Source organism: Protopterus annectens, chromosome 8.part1, assembly GCF_019279795.1.
Source record: "Protopterus annectens isolate FY-2018-M chromosome 8.part1, PAN1.0, whole genome shotgun sequence".
Taxonomy (NCBI): Eukaryota; Metazoa; Chordata; order Ceratodontiformes; family Protopteridae; genus Protopterus; species Protopterus annectens.
In genome coordinates, this window is record NC_056742.1 from 487,650,167 (window position 1) to 487,668,296 (window position 18,130).

General features: G+C 45.0%; 1 protein-coding gene across 1 annotated transcript in view; it reads left to right on the plus strand.

The window, feature by feature from the left end:
* Positions 1-18,130, plus strand: part of LOC122810159 (AKT interacting protein) — a 379,674-nt gene that overhangs the window by 350,439 nt on the left and 11,105 nt on the right. Inside the window, exon 7 of the mRNA XM_044081634.1 lies at positions 2,340-2,400. Within this exon, the coding sequence (XP_043937569.1) occupies positions 2,340-2,400 (61 nt within the window). The remainder of the gene's footprint in view (positions 1-2,339; positions 2,401-18,130) is intronic.

Genomic DNA, 18,130 nt, shown 5'->3' on the forward strand with positions numbered 1-18,130 from the left:
AACCATTACAGGGAAATGGGGTCTACCAGAAATAGACTTATTTGCATCCCCACACAATCACCAACTGAAAAAATTCTGCACAAGGACGTACCACCCACTTGCTTGGAAAGTGGACTCCTATCTTTCAGTTGGAAAAACCTGACAGCATATGCATTCCCACCTCTTCCTTTGATGCACAAGGTGCTATTGAAGATCAAAGAAGACCGTCCAAGGATCATCCTGATAGCTCCAGACTGGCCAAGGCAACATTGGTACCCATTACTGAGGAGTATGTCTCAGGAACAAATATGGCCTCTGCCCCTGGTTCCCTTGCTGTTAACACAGAACAACTTCAAAACCCTGCATCCAAACCTGAAAACACTGCAGCTGGCTGCCTGGAACATTGCATAAGACCAAATAACCCGGATTTATCTCAAAGGGTTAAGGACATTATCTTGGAGGCTCGCAGACCCTCAACAAGAAAAAATTATTCAGCGAAATGGAAAAGATATCTCATTTGGAGTACTGCAAAAGGAGAGAATGTGTCACTTGCAAACATACCTAACATCCTGGAATACTTGGCAGAGCTCTTCCACAACGGCCTGTCCAATTCTTCCATTAAGAGTCATGCATCAGCTATTTCAGCAGAATACAACTTGGATCCTCCAGTCTTCTCTCATCCTCTGCTCAGGCAGTTTCTGAGAGGAATTAAAAATGTAAAACCACCTAGGAAGCCACCATTGCCAGCATGGGACTTGAACTTTGTGCTAGAAAAGTTGACACTCCCTCCTTTCGAGCCAGCAGCTACAGCAGATTTACAGTACTTACCATGGAAAACTGCTTTCCTGCTTGCAATCACTTCAGCAAGAAGGGTATCTGAGCTACAGGCATTAATGGCAGTACAGCCCTTCCTGATCTTCCATCAAGATAGTGTCCATGAGAACTAATCCTACTTTTATGCCAAAGGTGGTCTCCAGGGTATCTTTAAATCAAGCTATCCACCTACCTACATTCTTCCCCAACCCACAGAACAGGGGAGAAAGACTGTTGCATACCTTGGATGTACATAGACAATTACGTTACTACCTGGACAGGACCAAGAGCAATAGAAAAACTGACCAGCTACTGGTAGCATATGCAACAGGAATGGAAGGAAAAGCAATTTCAAAACAGACAATTTCCAAGTGGATAGGAAATTGCATTAAATTTTGTTACTCCTACCATGGGAAGAAAACTCCAGAAAACATCAGGCCTCACTCTACAAGGGCTACAGCCACTACCACAGCTTTTTTACGAGGAGTGGCTACCAAAGACATTTTAGAGGCTGCTACTTGAAGCTCCGTGCATACATTTGCCAAGCATTATAATTTACCTTTGTACTCCAGATCCCGAGCAGGTTTTGCCACTGCTGTTTTGCAAGGGATCTTAAATACACCATAATCTTATTTCTCCTCCTCCCCCAGTTTGGCTATGGTATTCTACCCATTTGTAAGGACTGCAGATGCATCCTTGAAGGACATAGTACAGTTTTGTACCTACCATAAATGTAGATGTTCGATAGGCATGCATCTGCAGTCAGGATTACCCACCCTCCTTCCCCTCTGTGGTACTCCTAGGGTATTTGCCCATCTTGTAGCTAGCTGGGGGAATCTATTATGGTGTATTTGTTTGTATATATGTACATACATTATTTTTTGTTTGCTCTCTACTATTTGGAACCATTTGCATTTATCCAAATTAAGCCATCCTAGAGGGCACCTGGCATCTGGGGCAAGAAACACTGAGGAAAATGGCGTCGGCTGATGCCTTTATACCCGAAGAACTGCAGCTATGACGTCGGATGAAGTGCGACACCAGCCGAGGCCAGACCCAGACTTTGGAATCCGGCCGACCGAAGGGCTGCCTGACGACAAGACAACCCATTTGTAAGGACTGCAGATGCATGCCTATCGGACATCTACATTTATGGTAGGTACAAAACTGTACTTTTTTGCTGGTTCCCCCATCCTATGCAAGGGAAATGGTTGGCCCAGTCAGCCAAAATTGCATCTTTGCAGGCATGATAGTGATGGCCAAATGACCGATGGATGTGGATTTGGAATTTTAAGCAATTGAAAGTAACTTGTAATGCCTCTATGATGTGGGTGCTCACAGGGGTTGGGGTTAGGGGCCTAAGCACAAAACCCCTGATAGTTACCTGTGGCACTGCTGTTGAAGTAAATATATAGTCCTCTCCCACTGTGACTATGTAATTTGTATTTTTAGCAGCAGCCAACAATGTAGCTTGAAGTGTGTAGTGAAACTTTGCATTTGCAGGCTCGACCATTTTGATTGTGTTGACATGTGATTTTCTTTTGAAGTTTTTCACCTTGGAATCCTACTGTGCACGAAGAAGCAAAAGAGAAGATGCTAAGTCACAAGGTGAGCTATTACAGCATGATTATAAATCTGCTTTAATGAGACACTGAGATGTACGTTTAGACATATTCTTCAGGAAACGGTCTATTACCTAACAGCAGCAGACTAAAAACTGTTGTCTCTTTTTTAACAGGGATTCAACTCACTTTCATTTTTTACTAAAATTTGGCTGACTTTTTGCCTTGCCAGTTCTGGTATGTAATGCGTGAAATGCATCTTGTATTTAAGATTGCCTCCCCAAATTCATAGAACAATCCATGTAGAAAATTCTTTTCTATGAATGTAATGAAGGCGTTTGGTTACACATTGGATGTTTTACCCATGGCCTAAGTGTATAGAATTGTCCAAATTGTGATCTGCCTGGTTTGAGTTTATTTGATTTCATTGGTTCTACTGCTAGCTGAATTTTTAATTCAGCTGGATCTGTAGATTGGTTATTGAGATGTAAAATGAATTGAGAGTATCCGTGTGTAGGATGTGAAAGTTCCCATACAGTGTTTAAGTTTGGGGAATTTTATTTTATCCCATCTCTGCACAATTCTGACATTGCTGTAGTTTTTGTTTGGAGTGCCCCATTCTGCTGGTACATATGTCTCACACTGGTATGGTTGGGTAATGCCAGTCTGTAAGCTCCTTGTTTCTTTTTTGTTGCTGACACTGGCTGGAATCCTGAATCAAATGTATTTCATGGAAATGTTTGCACTTTTAATGACTAACGTGTAGAACTGTTTTAATTCTGAATTCATCAGGTCAAAACTCTGGACCCACACCCACAGTAATTTTATTGCGAGGAAGCTGAAGACGGTCATGGGTGTCAAATGCAGGAAATGGTTTTGGAAACATGAGGCCTCCATACAAGTTCATTTAATTAATAGTATCCTAGAACAGTCCTTTTACTTGATGCTAAGTCAGTTTTGAATGGATGGGGCAAGTTAAGGTATCAAGAAAACTGGTAATAAGTAGAGTCTGTCCTCGTATAGTATTTCCACAAGATGGCCACCTATAGTTGCAAACTGTTTCTCCTGTTTCACCGCTCACCCATCATCTGAGAATGGGAGAGTTGTAGCTGTGGCATTCGTCTTTGGAATGCATCCTTGGATGTTGACCCTGACCTTCCACTTTGTTTCTAGACCTGAGTGATGCTTAGCCATCTTTTGTGGAGTGATCGCTTAAGTCCACTAGAGAAAGCTTTATGGGTAAACTCGAGATTAGGTAGCTCACTTCTCCAGTGTTCTTCGGGGTGTCCTCCTGTACTAAGTTGGGTGGGTAGGATTGGATGTCCCAGATATTGGATGTGTGCGCACTTTTCAACTTCTGGTGCGACCTGTTTAGCACACCATTGGAGAGCACAACCATGTATACTGAGCATGTGGACATAGCTAACCTGTTAGCCAACAGGTTCTGTGAAAACATCACTCCCCTGTCCCTGCCACACATACCCCATGACATCCCTATCACCTGTTCCCTACCTTGTATCTCTAAAGAGCAGGTTGCCCTCGCTAAAGCCAAAACCACAGCATTTATGGGACCTGATGACATCCCAGGCTGCATCCTGCATCGACTCCAATAAGAATTAGTAACACCTTTGGGTGCTCTTGTTTTCTTTTCTTTTTTTTTCAATCAGTGTTGGCACCAGCTTTATCTCAGCTGAATGGAAAATGGCCACCTTTATTCCCTTGCACAAAGGTGGTGCTTCCACTGACCCTGGGAACTATAAACCTATTAGCCTTATCTACAAGGCCATGGAATGAATCATTGTGGACCTTAACAAAGATATAGGTAATCTCCAAACACTTGACCCTACTTATTTTGGATTTGTCACTCACCAAGGCCCTGGACAAGTGGAAATCTGTACATACAGCCTACCTAGACTTAGCCAATATGTTTGACACTTTCCTCTACTCAGGCATCAACAAACTCACCCAGCTAGGTGTCAATCCTTGTTTTGTTAGCTGGGTCATTAACTGGCTCACTGATAGAAACCATATAGTCAAGTTAGGAAAATTCACCTCCCAACAGCAGACCTGTAACCAGTGGTGTTCCACATAGATCAGTCCTGGGACCTCTACTGTTAGGAATCGATTTCTCCAAAGTACAAGCAAAAAGTAAGGGTCTGTGACTGACAAAGTTTGCTGATGACACCAAACAGGGAGCAGTCACAGAATCTCCAAATGATGTCAACATTCTTCAAGAGGGTCTTAAATGATTGGTGCCAAAGTCATGGCCTTAAACTCAATCCAAAAATATGTATCATCATCCCTTTTGGTAAGAGTGATGTTCCTGCTAACTACCACATCAATAGCAACACCTTAAGTACACACTCAGTGGTGAGAGACCTAGGAGCACAGGTTGACAGCAACACTACCTTTGACCAGCATGTCTCCACAGTGGTAAAAAGGGCATTCTGTATTGCTCATTTCATAAGTAAGGGCATTGCCTCCAGGAAAAAAGAAGTTATAACCTCCCTGTACTCTTCCCTCATCAGGCCAATAACTGAGTACAACACCCCTTTTAGTATGTACCTCTCCAAGCACCTGCAGCAATTGGAGAGACCACAAGCATTCATCACAAGGAAAATTCAAGGTCTTCATCTGTCCTATGTAGATCTGAATTCACTGTCACTTTATTCTGTTTCATACAGACTACTAAGAGGTGATCTCTGCCTTCCATACAAGACTCTGTTGGAAATACTGCATGTCCGTAAGTCAAATGGTACAGGAGTTATTTACTCTAAATACCGTAACCTGGTATGTGATATTAATAGAACTTGCTGGAGGGACAGATTTGTCTCCCCCAGAGGCTACCACACCTTTAGAACAGACTCCCACTTCATGTCTAACAGAGCACCTCATTGGCCCTCTTCAAACTCAATCTGGGCAATTGGATGGGTAACAATAAATTCACTCTGGGAGTGCCACCTGTGTCCCTCTTGGACAGGGGCGATAGGTGCTGATCGTGGAAATAAGGGTAAAACTTGGCTACACTTCTAAGGGCCCTAGAGCAATTAGCCTAGTAACTTCCTATGGTCCTATGGCAACCTGATAAAAGGCCTAAATGATGTCAGGTAAATGTTCTTTGATGTGTTGCTCCAAACTTAGGGACCATGTCTTTGATATCCAGCACCCATCTGTTATACAGTGGAAGTTTTGCATGCTGTTTGTGCTTATACTAACCCCCCCCCCCCCAAAAAAAAAAAAAAGTTAGGTGTGGGTACCTTCTGCCTGGTAAGAGGACTGAGGTCATATTTGTTCTGACTGCATTCCACCCAAGAATAACTTTGTTAGCACTTCAGAAAGAATAGGTGGCTATGGGTCATTCCTCCCACCAAACTTGTTCTTATGGGTGCATTTTTTTTTTTTTTTTTTTTTACAGCTTGGATATATCCAAATAGTCTCCTGTTAGTAATGAATGCAAATGTCCTATGTAAATCCCTGGAGGACTGGATTGTGGTCTCTTGTCTAAGCATCCCACAGCATATTCCTTTGTGATTTCTTCTGTCCATATAAGTCTTAAATTTCGCACAGCACCTTTGTGCCTTGTTGCAAGATGAATACAAGGTTTAGAAATACCAGAAGAATGGACCCATTTTGCCCTTAACTTTGTGTCCCATTTCTAAAACCTCTTGTAAACTAGGTACTGATTAAAACCGAGACTGTACCCCGATTCTGTATTAATCTTTGGAAAAAGTTTTCAACTCCACTGTAGCTTTAAATAGGCTGATGCGGTGCCATAGCAGGCAGGTTTCAAGTATGTGCAGATATTAGATACATGGCTTAGGCTCTTCTGAAAGAACAAGCTCAGTCATGCCATTCTGGATGTTCATACTGGCCTGAGACCTCCAAAAGAGTGACTGGATATTGACTACTCTGGTGAAGTGCCTGTTGAAATTCCAAGGACTGTAGTAGTGATCTTGAGAAAGCCAGAACTAAACTTAGGAGGGAGTGTGTGCCAATTCTAATACTGCAATATATACCTACCCACCCACAGAGGTGTGGTATTCTCCAAATAAAGTACAAGTAAGCAGTAGTGTGTGCTGCAGTCTGTGATGGAGTTAGGGAGGAGGGGAACAGAGATTAGTCTCCACTTTTTGAAAAAAATCTCTATAAAGATTTAACAATGAGTTTTGGGATTCACTGTTTGGATTGCGGTTTATTTCTTCCCCCAAATTCAGACCTAACAGAGATTGGGTCACCCACTAATAACAGAGATTCATTTCATTTCTGACATCAGCCCCACATGCAAGTGCTGTTTTCTTATTGTTTCTTACTGTGCCTGCACCATATCCCAGAAGGGAACCTTCTAATTGCCTCCCCTACCTTGACACTTGCAGTAGTGCAGATTTTGAGGGCCTCTGGTCTGCCTGGGGAGGGTGACCAGAGGGTCTGAGTTTGCCCCACCCTGGAGAGAGTGTTTTTGCCATGAACCTGTGAGTTTTGGATGTAGTTTGACTGCTGCATCTTGGAGTGGATAGCTCTTGTTCCTAGAAGGAGCTATGCTGAAGGACAAAGTGGTCTCTGCAGGTCTTCTGGGACAAGCCCATGATCGTCGTGTTTAAATGTTGCAGTCATCACGTTTGGGTTATCTGCCTGCAGGTAGCCCTCAGTCGGCCTGAATACCAGAGTCTTGGGATTTCTGCGTCAGATGCTGTCGCTTCTTCCATGACGTTAGGTCGTCAGGGGTATAAAACATGTAGCCCGACACCATTACATCAGTCTTTCTTGCTATGTGGTGCCTGAAGCAGAAGCAGTTCGCAAGTGCCGGTCAGCCGTCTCCTGAAACTTTCGTTTTTCAAGTTTCAGACCTGAAGTCTTCTAAAAGATAAGAACCCCGTTGGGGATCCTTTTTTCTTGCTCTAACCGATGTCAGAAAAATAATTGTCTTGCCTGTGGAAAGCAAATACCTCACAGAGATTTTCATTCTTACTGCGTCACCTGTTTAGGCCCAGACCACGACGTCCCTCGCTGTCAGTTTTGTGCCTTGTTCAATGCCCAAACCATTCGTCGTCAGGCTATTTTTTTCGCTAAATTCTTTCGCTCTCTATCTCCATATTCCAAAATGGCTTCGATAAGCCATCCGACTACCGATCTTCTGAAAAAACGTAAGGATATAGGCAGACCGCATAGGTCCAAAACTGCTGACAACGCTACCGTTAAGCTAGTCGCAAGTCCGCCAGTACTCAGGTGCTTTCGCAGCCCCTGGTACCTGCTACTACAGATTTGCAGGCCTCTACTGACCCATTCGGAGTCCGGTATCCGCAAGATGCTTCGAATATGGAACCTGCGGATGTCTCTACCTTGGATGGGTCCAGAGCCACTGTGCAGGCACCAGCTTCTGAGGGTGTATTCCGGCCTTCCAATTTTCATGTTAAGCCGACAACTTTGTTTCAAACCAAAAATACCGAATTTTTCAGCCCTAGAGTTCGCACTACGCCTAGGAAGCAGACGACCAAAGTGCATTCTAAGGTCCACATGCCACAAAAACAAATGCTTAGAATGGCTGAAGGCCTCATTACCTTAATTAGGGGAAGTCTGCCTTCCCCTCAAAAAGACCAAGAACTGATTTTCCTTCTGATTCTTCAGATCAGGAGTCTGATAACTCTGATCCTTCTGATTGCCAGGACATACCCTTATGTACTTATGAGGATTCTGATGCAGAGGATTCCATTCCTTCAGCTTCCCCTCCAGAAGATTTTTCTTTTGGTGAAACCCTGCATACCCTTAGAGAGCATTTCTGCTGGGAGAGCCAGGATTACTCTGTCCAAAAAGAGACTCGGGGAATTTTTAAACTTGCCTCCGCACAGGCCTCTAGCTATCCCTCCTGTTCTTGAAATTGTAGATGTCTTCTTGGAATCCAGCCTTACCCCTGATACTTTGCCTGCAGCTCCCAGGAAACCTGACGGGTACTACAGAGTACCTGCCTCCCAAAAATTCCTCTAAGAATCCCACTGCGGATCCAGAGACCATTTCCCAGGGATCTAAAGGCATTAAGGCTACAACTGCCAAAAATCCTATCCCTTCGGACAGGGATTCTAGGGCTTTAGACAGATTGGGTAAGAAGGTATACACCTCTGCTACTCTTGCCATTAGGGCTTTAAATTGCTAGTTTCATGTGTTAAAGTATAAGCAGCATATTATGGAGCTAATTAAACAGAAAATGATCCCTGATTGTGGTAAACATAATTTGCAATGTGGATTTGATGCTTTAGAAGCATCTTGCAGGGCTGCTGTCACTGGGTCTGTTCTTAGAAGGCATGCTTGGCTTAAGGAACAAAACTTGCCAGATCATGTCAAAGCAAAATTACTAGATGCACCATTAAACCAAGAGTGTCTGTTTGACAATAAAGTAGAAGTCCTCAAAAGGTTGGAGGAGAAAGCTAAATCTATGTAAACTGTTAAAGCTTTCTTACAAATACAGCCACCTAGATTCAGTAGGCATTGGCCTTCTAACACTGGTCTTTTCCAGTCCCTTCCAGGCCTTCTCAGCCCAAACCGAGGGGCAGCAGACCACCAAGACTACAGTCTCAGGTTATGCACAGATCTAAGCAATGGAGTGCTCCCACCTCCAAAACAGGGAGTAGTAAGCCGCCATCCTATGGTAAAATCTCAGTAACTTATCCGTAACTCTTCCAAGCCTTGCCTAAGTACTTGCACCTTTAGGAAGGAAACTTGCCCTGCGTGCCAAAATCTGGGAGTACATTACCCAGGACAGATGGGTCTTAACCATTGTTTCCCAGGGATACAGATTCCACTTCCACTCTCTCCAACCCTAAGCGGATGGCCAGACCTCCCCCCAAACCAGTGGGCAGAGGCCCAAAAGCAAGTACTTTCTCTTCTCAGTATCAAGGCTATTCCAACCTGTCCCAGCAGAACAGAGGGGACAAGGCTTTTATTCCAGGCTGTTTCTGGTACCCAGAAAAGAAAACTTTTGGCATCCTATCCTGGATCTGTCTATTCTCAACACCTTTCTGGTGGTTCCAAAATTCAAAATGCTAACACTCAAACTGCTTCCTTTGCTAGCCAAGGACTCCTGGCTAGCAACACTAGACTTAAAAGAAGCTTATCTACACATCCCCATAAGGGAATCTTGCAGGAAATACCTACAATGTCCTTCAAGGATGCATCTGCAGTCATAACATATGGGTTGTCCTGCCTCATGCAGCCCTTCGGTCGGCCAGATTCCAAAGTCTGGGTCTGGCCTCAGCTGATGTCGCACTTTCCCCGACGTCAGAGCATCTGGAGTATAAAAGCATCAGCCGACGCCATTTTCCTCAGTCTTTCTTGCCGCGCGGTGCCCGAAGCAGAAGCTGTTCGCAAGTGCCGGTCGGTCAGATCCAGAGATTTCAGCTACCGAAGACTTGAAAAGCTAAGTACCCCGTTGGGGACTCTTTCTTGCCTCAGCCGATGTCAGACAAAGTAAATAATTGTTTAACTTGTGGAAAACAAATACCTCATAAGGATTTCCATTCTTACTGCCTTCCTTGCTTAGGCCCAGACCACGACGTATCGGCCTGTTTAGCCTGTGCCTCCTTCAACCGACGAACTCTTAGACGTCGGTCGGAGTTTGCAGAGGAATTTTTTGGAGCCGCATTTGCTTATAAAATGCCGTCGGAGACTCCGACTTCGCATATGGTCAAAAAACGCAAGGAAAAGGAGCGACACTCGCGGCCCGCGGTTTCGGCTGAAACCACGGCTAGGCCTACCGCGAGTGTCTCTGATTCGGCCGAAACAGAGTCCTCGGAGATTCCTTCTTCCGAAACCATACTTCCGACCGCCGAGGCCCGAGAGGCCCCGGCTGAGTCTGCTTCTGAACTACCTACCGAAGCCAGTGGTCAGGATTTGTCCGACACCATACCTTTGGACATTTCTACCCCTGCACGTGGGGCTGCTAGGCCCCCAGCTTCTGTGTCCATTAAGGCCTTCTCTAGGGCTAAAGCTGCCAAACTTTCTAAAGCTTTGCCTGCCAAATCTACACCCCAGAGGCCTTCCTCTAGTTCACAGATCCTCAGCCTTGCTGAGGACCTTATCTCCTTAATTAGGGGTTTACAACCTCACCCAGACAGGGCCTCTCAACCTCCTCCAGACAAAAGGCCCAGGACTGGCCCCTCTGAACCCCTCTCCTCAGATGATTCCACGGATGGATCTGAGTTGTCAGACCACCAGGAAGGGCCTTACTCACCTTATGAGGATTCAGATGCAGAGGAATCTATCCCTTCGGCCTCCCCTCCTGAGGAGTTTTCCTTTGGGGAGACTTTGCACTCCATGAGAGAGCACTTTCAATGGCAGGGTCAGGATTTCTCTGATTCTAGAAACAGATTAAGGACCTTTTTGCATTTGCCTCAGCACAGGCCCTTAGCTATACCTCCTGTTCTAAATGTAATTGATGATGTGTACAATGATGTCAGTACAGCCCCTGATGCTCTTCCTCCGGTCCCTGCCAAACCTGACAGATATTACAGGGTCCCGGAATCTCATTTCCATCTGTATAAAGCCCATTCTGCAGACCCAGAAACTATTTCTCAGGGCCCTAAAGGGGTTGCAGCCGCTACTGCCAAAAATCCCCTACCCTCTGATAGAGAGTCTAGAGCTTTAGAGAGATGGGGTAAGAAGGTGTATACATCTGCAACTCTTTCTGTCAGGGCATTAAACTGTCAATTCCATATGATACAGTATCCAAGAGTATTTGTTAGATGAACTGAATAAGAAACTTTCATCTCCTGAACCCCTAGACCATAAATCCCTTCAGGATTTGGTACATAACTCTCAACAGGTTAGTAATCATTTCTTAAAATGTGGCTATGATGCACTGGAGGCTTCATTTAGATCAGCTATGACTGGGGCAGTTATTCGTAGGCATGCCTGGCTGAAGGAGCAATCTTTGCTAGACCATGTCAAAGCTAAACTCCTCGATGCTCCAATGGAGAAACAAAATTTATTTGGCTCCCCTGCTCAGGAGATTCTAAAAAAGGTTGAAGAAAAAGCAAAATCTGTGCAAACAGTTAAAGATTTCCTGCAAGTTCAACCACCGAGATTCAGCAGAAACTGGCCTACAAAGAATTGGTCCTTTCCAGACTCGGATAGAGCCCAGAGAGACAGGAACAGGCACCCTAGAGGCAGAGGTCAATCGAAGGGCTCCTACAGAGGCCGTCAGTGGCAGCCTGCCAACCAGAGGAGTAGTGCAACAGCTACAACAACCACCACTACTACAGGACAGACTCAATGACTTGACTCTGACTCCGCCTACCAGGGATCAACTGGAAGCACCCTTGGGTGGAAAGCTGGCTTTATTCTAAAAAAACTGGCATTATATTACAAAGGATACATGGGCATTGCAAATAATAGACAAAGGATACAGGTTTCACTTCCACACTTTGCCAAAAAGAAGCGGAATGCCAAACCTTCCACCAAATCAGAAGGCAGAGGCTTTAAAACAAATCAGCAATTTACTTCAAATGAAAGCTATAGAAAAGGTACCATGCTCAGAACAAGGCCAAGGATTTTACTCCAGATCATTCCTTGTACCAAGAAAAGAAAGTCAATGGAGGCCTATTCTCGACCTGTCCGCTCTCAACACTTATCTCATTGTGCCAAAATTCAAAATGCTGACCCTACAGCAACTTCTTCCCTTGGCTGGTGACTCTAGATCTCAAGGAGGCATACCTGCACGTCCCTATCTGACCAAGTTGCAGAAGACACCTCAGATTTCTTGCAGGATCAGAGCATTATCAATTCTCAGCATTGCCCTTTGGCTTATCTACTGCGCCCAGAGTATTCACGAAATACCTGGCATCAGTAGTTGCACATTGCAGACTACAGGGAATTCAAATTTATCCATACCTGGACGACTGCCTGATACAAGCGGACAACGAGAATAAATTGTTAAAGGACTTGGCCTATGCCATACACCTGTTACAGGCCTTGGGATACACAGTCAACATCCAAAAGTCAAGACTAGTACCATCCCAAAGGATCACCTTTTTGGGTGCAGATCTGGACACAAACACCCAAATGGCCTTTCTCACAGAAGAAAAGCAAAAACAACTTCCAGATTACTTCATGATTTTGACAAGACAAACTCAGCTTACTGCAAGGAAAATCCTGCAGGCCCTGGGTTACATGGCATCCTGCATAATTCTAATCCCACATGCCAGGCTACATACGAGGAAATTGCAATGGTACCTAAGGAGTGTACGGTCTCAACACAGTCACAGTTTAGAAAGCATGATACCAATCATTCCATGCCTTCAAAAGGAATTCCTGTGGTGGGCTCAGGCCTGCCAGTCCAACAGAGGGTTGCCTTTCAACAAACCAAAAACAAGGCAAACCATCACCACAGACGCCTCGGACCGAGGATGGGGAGCACACATGGAGGACAAATGCATCCAAGGCCTATGGCCTCAAGGACAGCTAAGCATGCACATAAACCAAAAGGAAATGCTGGCAGTGAGGCATGCAATCGAGGCATTCAAACCCTTCCTCCAACAAGGACATCTGTTAATAAGGACAGACAACACCATGGTCATGTGGTACATAAACAAACAGGGGGGCACACATTCTTACCCGCTATGCCGGATGGCTATGAATCTGTGGGATCTATGCCTGAATCTCAATATCCAACTACAGGCGCAATTCGTGCCAGGGAAAGAAAATGCACTGACGGACAGCCTAAGCAGAACTACTAAGGATGCACACGAATGGATGCTACACCCAGACATCTTCAAGCTCATAACAAAGACATGGGGAACGCCGGAGATAGATCTGTTCGCCTCCCCACTCAACCATCAACTGAAGACATTCTGCTCAAGGACATACCACCCACAAGCTTGGAGGGTGGACTCTCTCTTTCAGCTGGAAAGCCCTAACAGTATATGCCTTCCCACCTCTCCCATTGATGCACAAGGTTCTACTGAAAATCAGGGAGGAACAGCCAAAAGTGATACTGATAGCTCCGGACTGGCCAAGGCAACACTGGTATCCACTATTGAGAAGCATGTCTCCGGCAAAATCATGGCCTCTACCCCTATGGCCTCTTCTAACGCAGAACAATTTCAAGACCCTGCATCCCAACTTGAAAACATTGCAGCTAACTGCCTGGAAAATTCCTTAAATCCCAATCAAACTGTTTTACCTCAGAGGGTGAAGGACATTATCCTGGAGGCTCGCAGGCCTTCCACAAGGAAGACATACTCAGCTAAATTGAAGAGATTTCTCATTTGGAGCACATTAAAGGGCACAGATGTCACAGTGGCAAACCTAGCACATATCCTAGAATATTTAGCAGAATTGTTCCACAAAGGCCTGTCCTATTCTTCCATTAAGATTCATGCTTCAGCAATCTCAGCAGAATACAATGTGGATCCACCTATCTTCTCACACCCTCTCCTCAGACAATTTCTGAGAGGGATCAAAAATGTTAAACCTCCAATAAGACCCCCTCTACCTGCCTGGGATCTCAACTTTGTGCTGGAAAAACTGACACTACCTCCTTTTGAACCAGCAGCATCAGCGGATCTACAGTTTCTATCTTGGAAAACTGCATTCCTTCTGGCAATCACTTCAGCAAGAAGAGTATCTGAGTTACAAGCATTAATGGCAGTGCAGCCTTTTCTTATTTTCCACCAGGACAGAGTGTCACTAAGAACCAATCCTACATTTATGCCAAAGGTGGTATCTAGAGTATCATTGAACCAAGCTATTCACTTGCCTACGTTCTTCCCAAATCCACAGAATAAAGGGGAAAAACTTTTGCACACCCTGGATATACACAGACAACTACGCTACTACTTGGACAGAACAAAAACTAGCAGAAAATCTGACCAACTGTTTGCAGCATATGCAACTGGGGTGCAAGGAAGAGCAATTTCCAAACAGACAATATCAAAATGGATAGGAAATTGCATTCGCTTTTGCTACTCCTTTCATGGAAAGACAGTTCCTGAAAATATCAGGCCTCACTCCACAAGGGCCACGGCCACCACTATAGCCTTCCTACGGGGGGTGGCTACCAAGGACATTTTAGAAGCTGCTACTTGGACCTCCGTGCATACATTTGCCAAGCATTACAATCTACCTTTATACTCTAGATCCAGAGCAGGGTTTGCAACTGCAGTCCTGCAGGGGATCTTAACTACACCATCCTTTTCTTAGTACCTCCACCCCCAGATTGGCTATGGTATTCTACCCATGTGTTATGACTGCAGATGCATCCTTGAAGGACATAGTACAGTTTTGTACCTACCATAAATGTAGATGTCCGATAGGTATGCATCTGCAGTCAGGATTACCCTCCCTCCTTCCCCTCTGTGGTATTCCTAGGGTGCTTACCCCTCTTTTAGCTAACTGGGGGAATCTATTATGGTGTATTTGTTTGTTTATTCATGTATATAATTTGCAAATGTTTGGAACTTTTCAGCATTTCTCCAAATTTAGCCTTCCTAGAGGGCACCTGGCATCTGGGGCAAGAAAAACTGAGGAAAATGGCGTAGGCTGATGCTTTTATACCCTAGACGCTCTGATGTCGGGGAAAGTGCGACATCGGCCGAGGCCAGACCCAGACTTTGGAATCCGGCCGACCGAAGGGCTGCCCGAGGCAGGACAACCCATATGTTATGACTGCAGATGCATACCTATCAGACATCTACATTTTTGGTAGGTACTTTTCAGAGCATGCTGTATGCACTATCAGTTCTCGGCACTTCCCTTTGGCTTACCTACTGCGCCCAGGGTATTTACAAAGTGCCTAGCTCCAGCCATTGCATATTGCAGGCAGAGAAGAATTCAAATTTGCCCATACTTGGACGATTGCCTGATTCAGGCAGACAGTCAGGAATTGCTACTACAGCACCTAGCATTTGTAAAGAGACTTCTAACTTCACTGGGGTACACCATCAACGAAAAGAAATCACATCTGGTACCCAGCCAACAGATTGTATTCCTGGGAGCAAAAGCTTGAAAAAGCTTGAACACAACTTCCCAGATGGCATTCCTCGCTCCAGAAAAACAAATTTATTTGACAAACTACTTCAATCTGCTGGCCACCAAAACCCAGCTATCTGCAAGAAAAATACTGCAAGCCCTAGGGTTCTTGGCCTCTTGCATTCTACTAATTCCATATGCAAGGCTGCGTATGAGGAAACTTCAGTGGTGCGTAAAAAGTCTCTGGTGTCAACATTCTCAGGACCTGGAAACAATGATTCCTATCATTCCTTGCCTAAGGACAGAGTTCCTTTGTTGGGCAGAAGCCTGCAACCACAACAAGGGACTCCCTTTCACTCTACCCCCAAGCCCTAACAGACGCATCAGACTATGCATGGGGGGCTCACATGGCAGGGCAATGCATTCAGGGCAAATTGAGCCCAAAGCAAATGCACCTGCATATCAATCAAAAAGAAAAGTTAGCTGTACAGAATGCTCTGACAGCCTTCAAAGGCCTTATTCTTCCATGACAACTATTTGTAAAGACAGACAACACCACAGTTATGTGGTACATAAGCTGGGGGGGGGACCCCATTCCTAGCCACTCTGCAGATTAGCCATGGCTCTGTGGAACACAGCCTTGAGCAACCAAGTGCACCTGCAAGCCCAGTTCCTGCCAGGCAAACTAAATTCACTGGCAGATGACTTGAGCAGAAATCTCATGGACCCACACAAGTGGAAACTGGAACCCAAAATAGTCAAGCTTTTGAGGAACAGGTGGGAGGCACCAGAGGTGTACCTCTTTGCCTCCCCTCAGAACTATCATTTGAGCAAATATTGCACCAGAACTCCCCACAGCCAAGCTTAGAAAGTGGATGCCCTGTCCTTTACCTGGGAAAGCCTCTCAATCTTTGCCTTCCCCTCCTTTTGAAGGTTCTACTAAAGGTCAAACAGGACAAACCAAGGACAGTCTTGATTGCACTAGACTGGCCACACCAGCACTGGTACGCTGTTTTGTGCAGTCTGACAGTAGTGCCACCATGGCACCTGCCTCAGACCCCTCCCTTGCTGTCCCAGCAGAAGGGCCAGATTTTGCACCCTCAGCTGCAGACCCTGAACCTATCAGCCTGGCTCATCCACTGAACTCATCAACATGTGCTAGATGTCATTCATGAAGCAAGGATGCCTAGTACTAGAAAATCCTATTTGGAAAAGATACTGTTCCTGGAGCCAGTCTCCATGAATGGACACAGCTGTGCCCAGCTTACCTCATATACTACATTACTTAACAGAAATGCTCCATAAAGGTCTGTCTTTTTCTTCAATTAAGATTCATGCCTCTGCCATCTCAGCTCATTATAATACTGAGCCACCTCTCTTCTCTCACCCTCTGGTCAGACAGTTCCTGAGAGGAGCCAAAAAATAAAAAAAAAAAACAGGAGAGTTCCCACCCCAGCCTGGGACCTTAACTTTGTATTGGAAAAGCTCATGCTTCCCCCCTTTGAATCTGCTGATACAGCAGAGTTACACTTCCTCTCATGGAAACCACTTTACTTTTAGCCATCACTTCAGCAAGAAGTGTGCCTGAATTGCAGGCCCTTATGGCCGTCGAACCTTTCATTGTCTTCCATGCGGACAGGGTTTCCCTACGGACTAAACCCATCATTTATGCCCAAGGTGGTATCTAGTGGGGTTTAAACCAATCCATTCATTTGCCAACTGTTTTCCCTATCCCTCAGAATAAAGGGGAAAGGATCCTGCACTCCCTGGACGTGCACAGGCCTCTTAGGTTCTATATGGACAGGACTAAGCCTCTTAGAAAATCTGACCAGCTGCTAGTCAGCTTTGCTGCAGGGGCAGAGGTCAAGGCCATTTCAAAGCAAAACATTTTTAAATGGATAGCACACTGCATCCAGTTCTGCTACAAACACCATGGGAAACGCACCCCACAGGGGATTAGAACACATTCCACTACGGCTGCATCAACCTCTACTGCATTTATCAGGGGAGTCCCTACCAGGGACATCCTGGAAGCTGCAACCTGGAGCTTAGTACACACTTTCACCAAGCATTACCACTTGACTATCTATTATAAATCCAGAGCAGAATTTGCCACAGCAGTCTTATAGGGCCTAATTGCCAGCCCTAATGCTTCTTAACTACCTCCACCCATCCTCAGCTTTGGGAATCAACCCAAATGTGATGACTGCAACAGTGAAACACGAAGAACATAGTACAGTTGTGTACACTTACCATAAATGTAGATGTTGGAGTGTATTCAGTGTTGCAGGCCTGGTTACCCTCACTCTAGCCCCCTGACTTCACTTTACTTCTACGTTTCCTTTTTGTTTGGAATTTTTTACAACATTGGTATTTGTTTGTTGCTGAGGGGGTTTCCATACCATGTAATTGCTTCTTATTTTGGGGGCTCCTGACATCTGGGACAAGAAAAACTGATGTAATGGTGTCTGCTGCATGTTTTATACCCCTGATGACCTGACGTCATGGAAGAAGCGACAGCATCTGACGCAGAAATCCAAAGACTCTGGTATTCAGGCTGACCGAGGGCTCTCTGCAGGCAGATAACCCAAATGTGATGACTGCAATATTGAATACACTTCTAATATCTACATTTATGGTAACTGTACACAACTGTGCTTTTCTTTTCAGATGGGGCTACATAACCTGTCTTAGTTGAGAGACTATACTCTGTCAATCCTTGATAGGGAAGGCAATCTCTAGCCTTCAGTCCAAATAAATTCTTATTTTATGTATGAGTGTGTGTATGTATATATATATATATATATGTGTGTGTGTGTGTG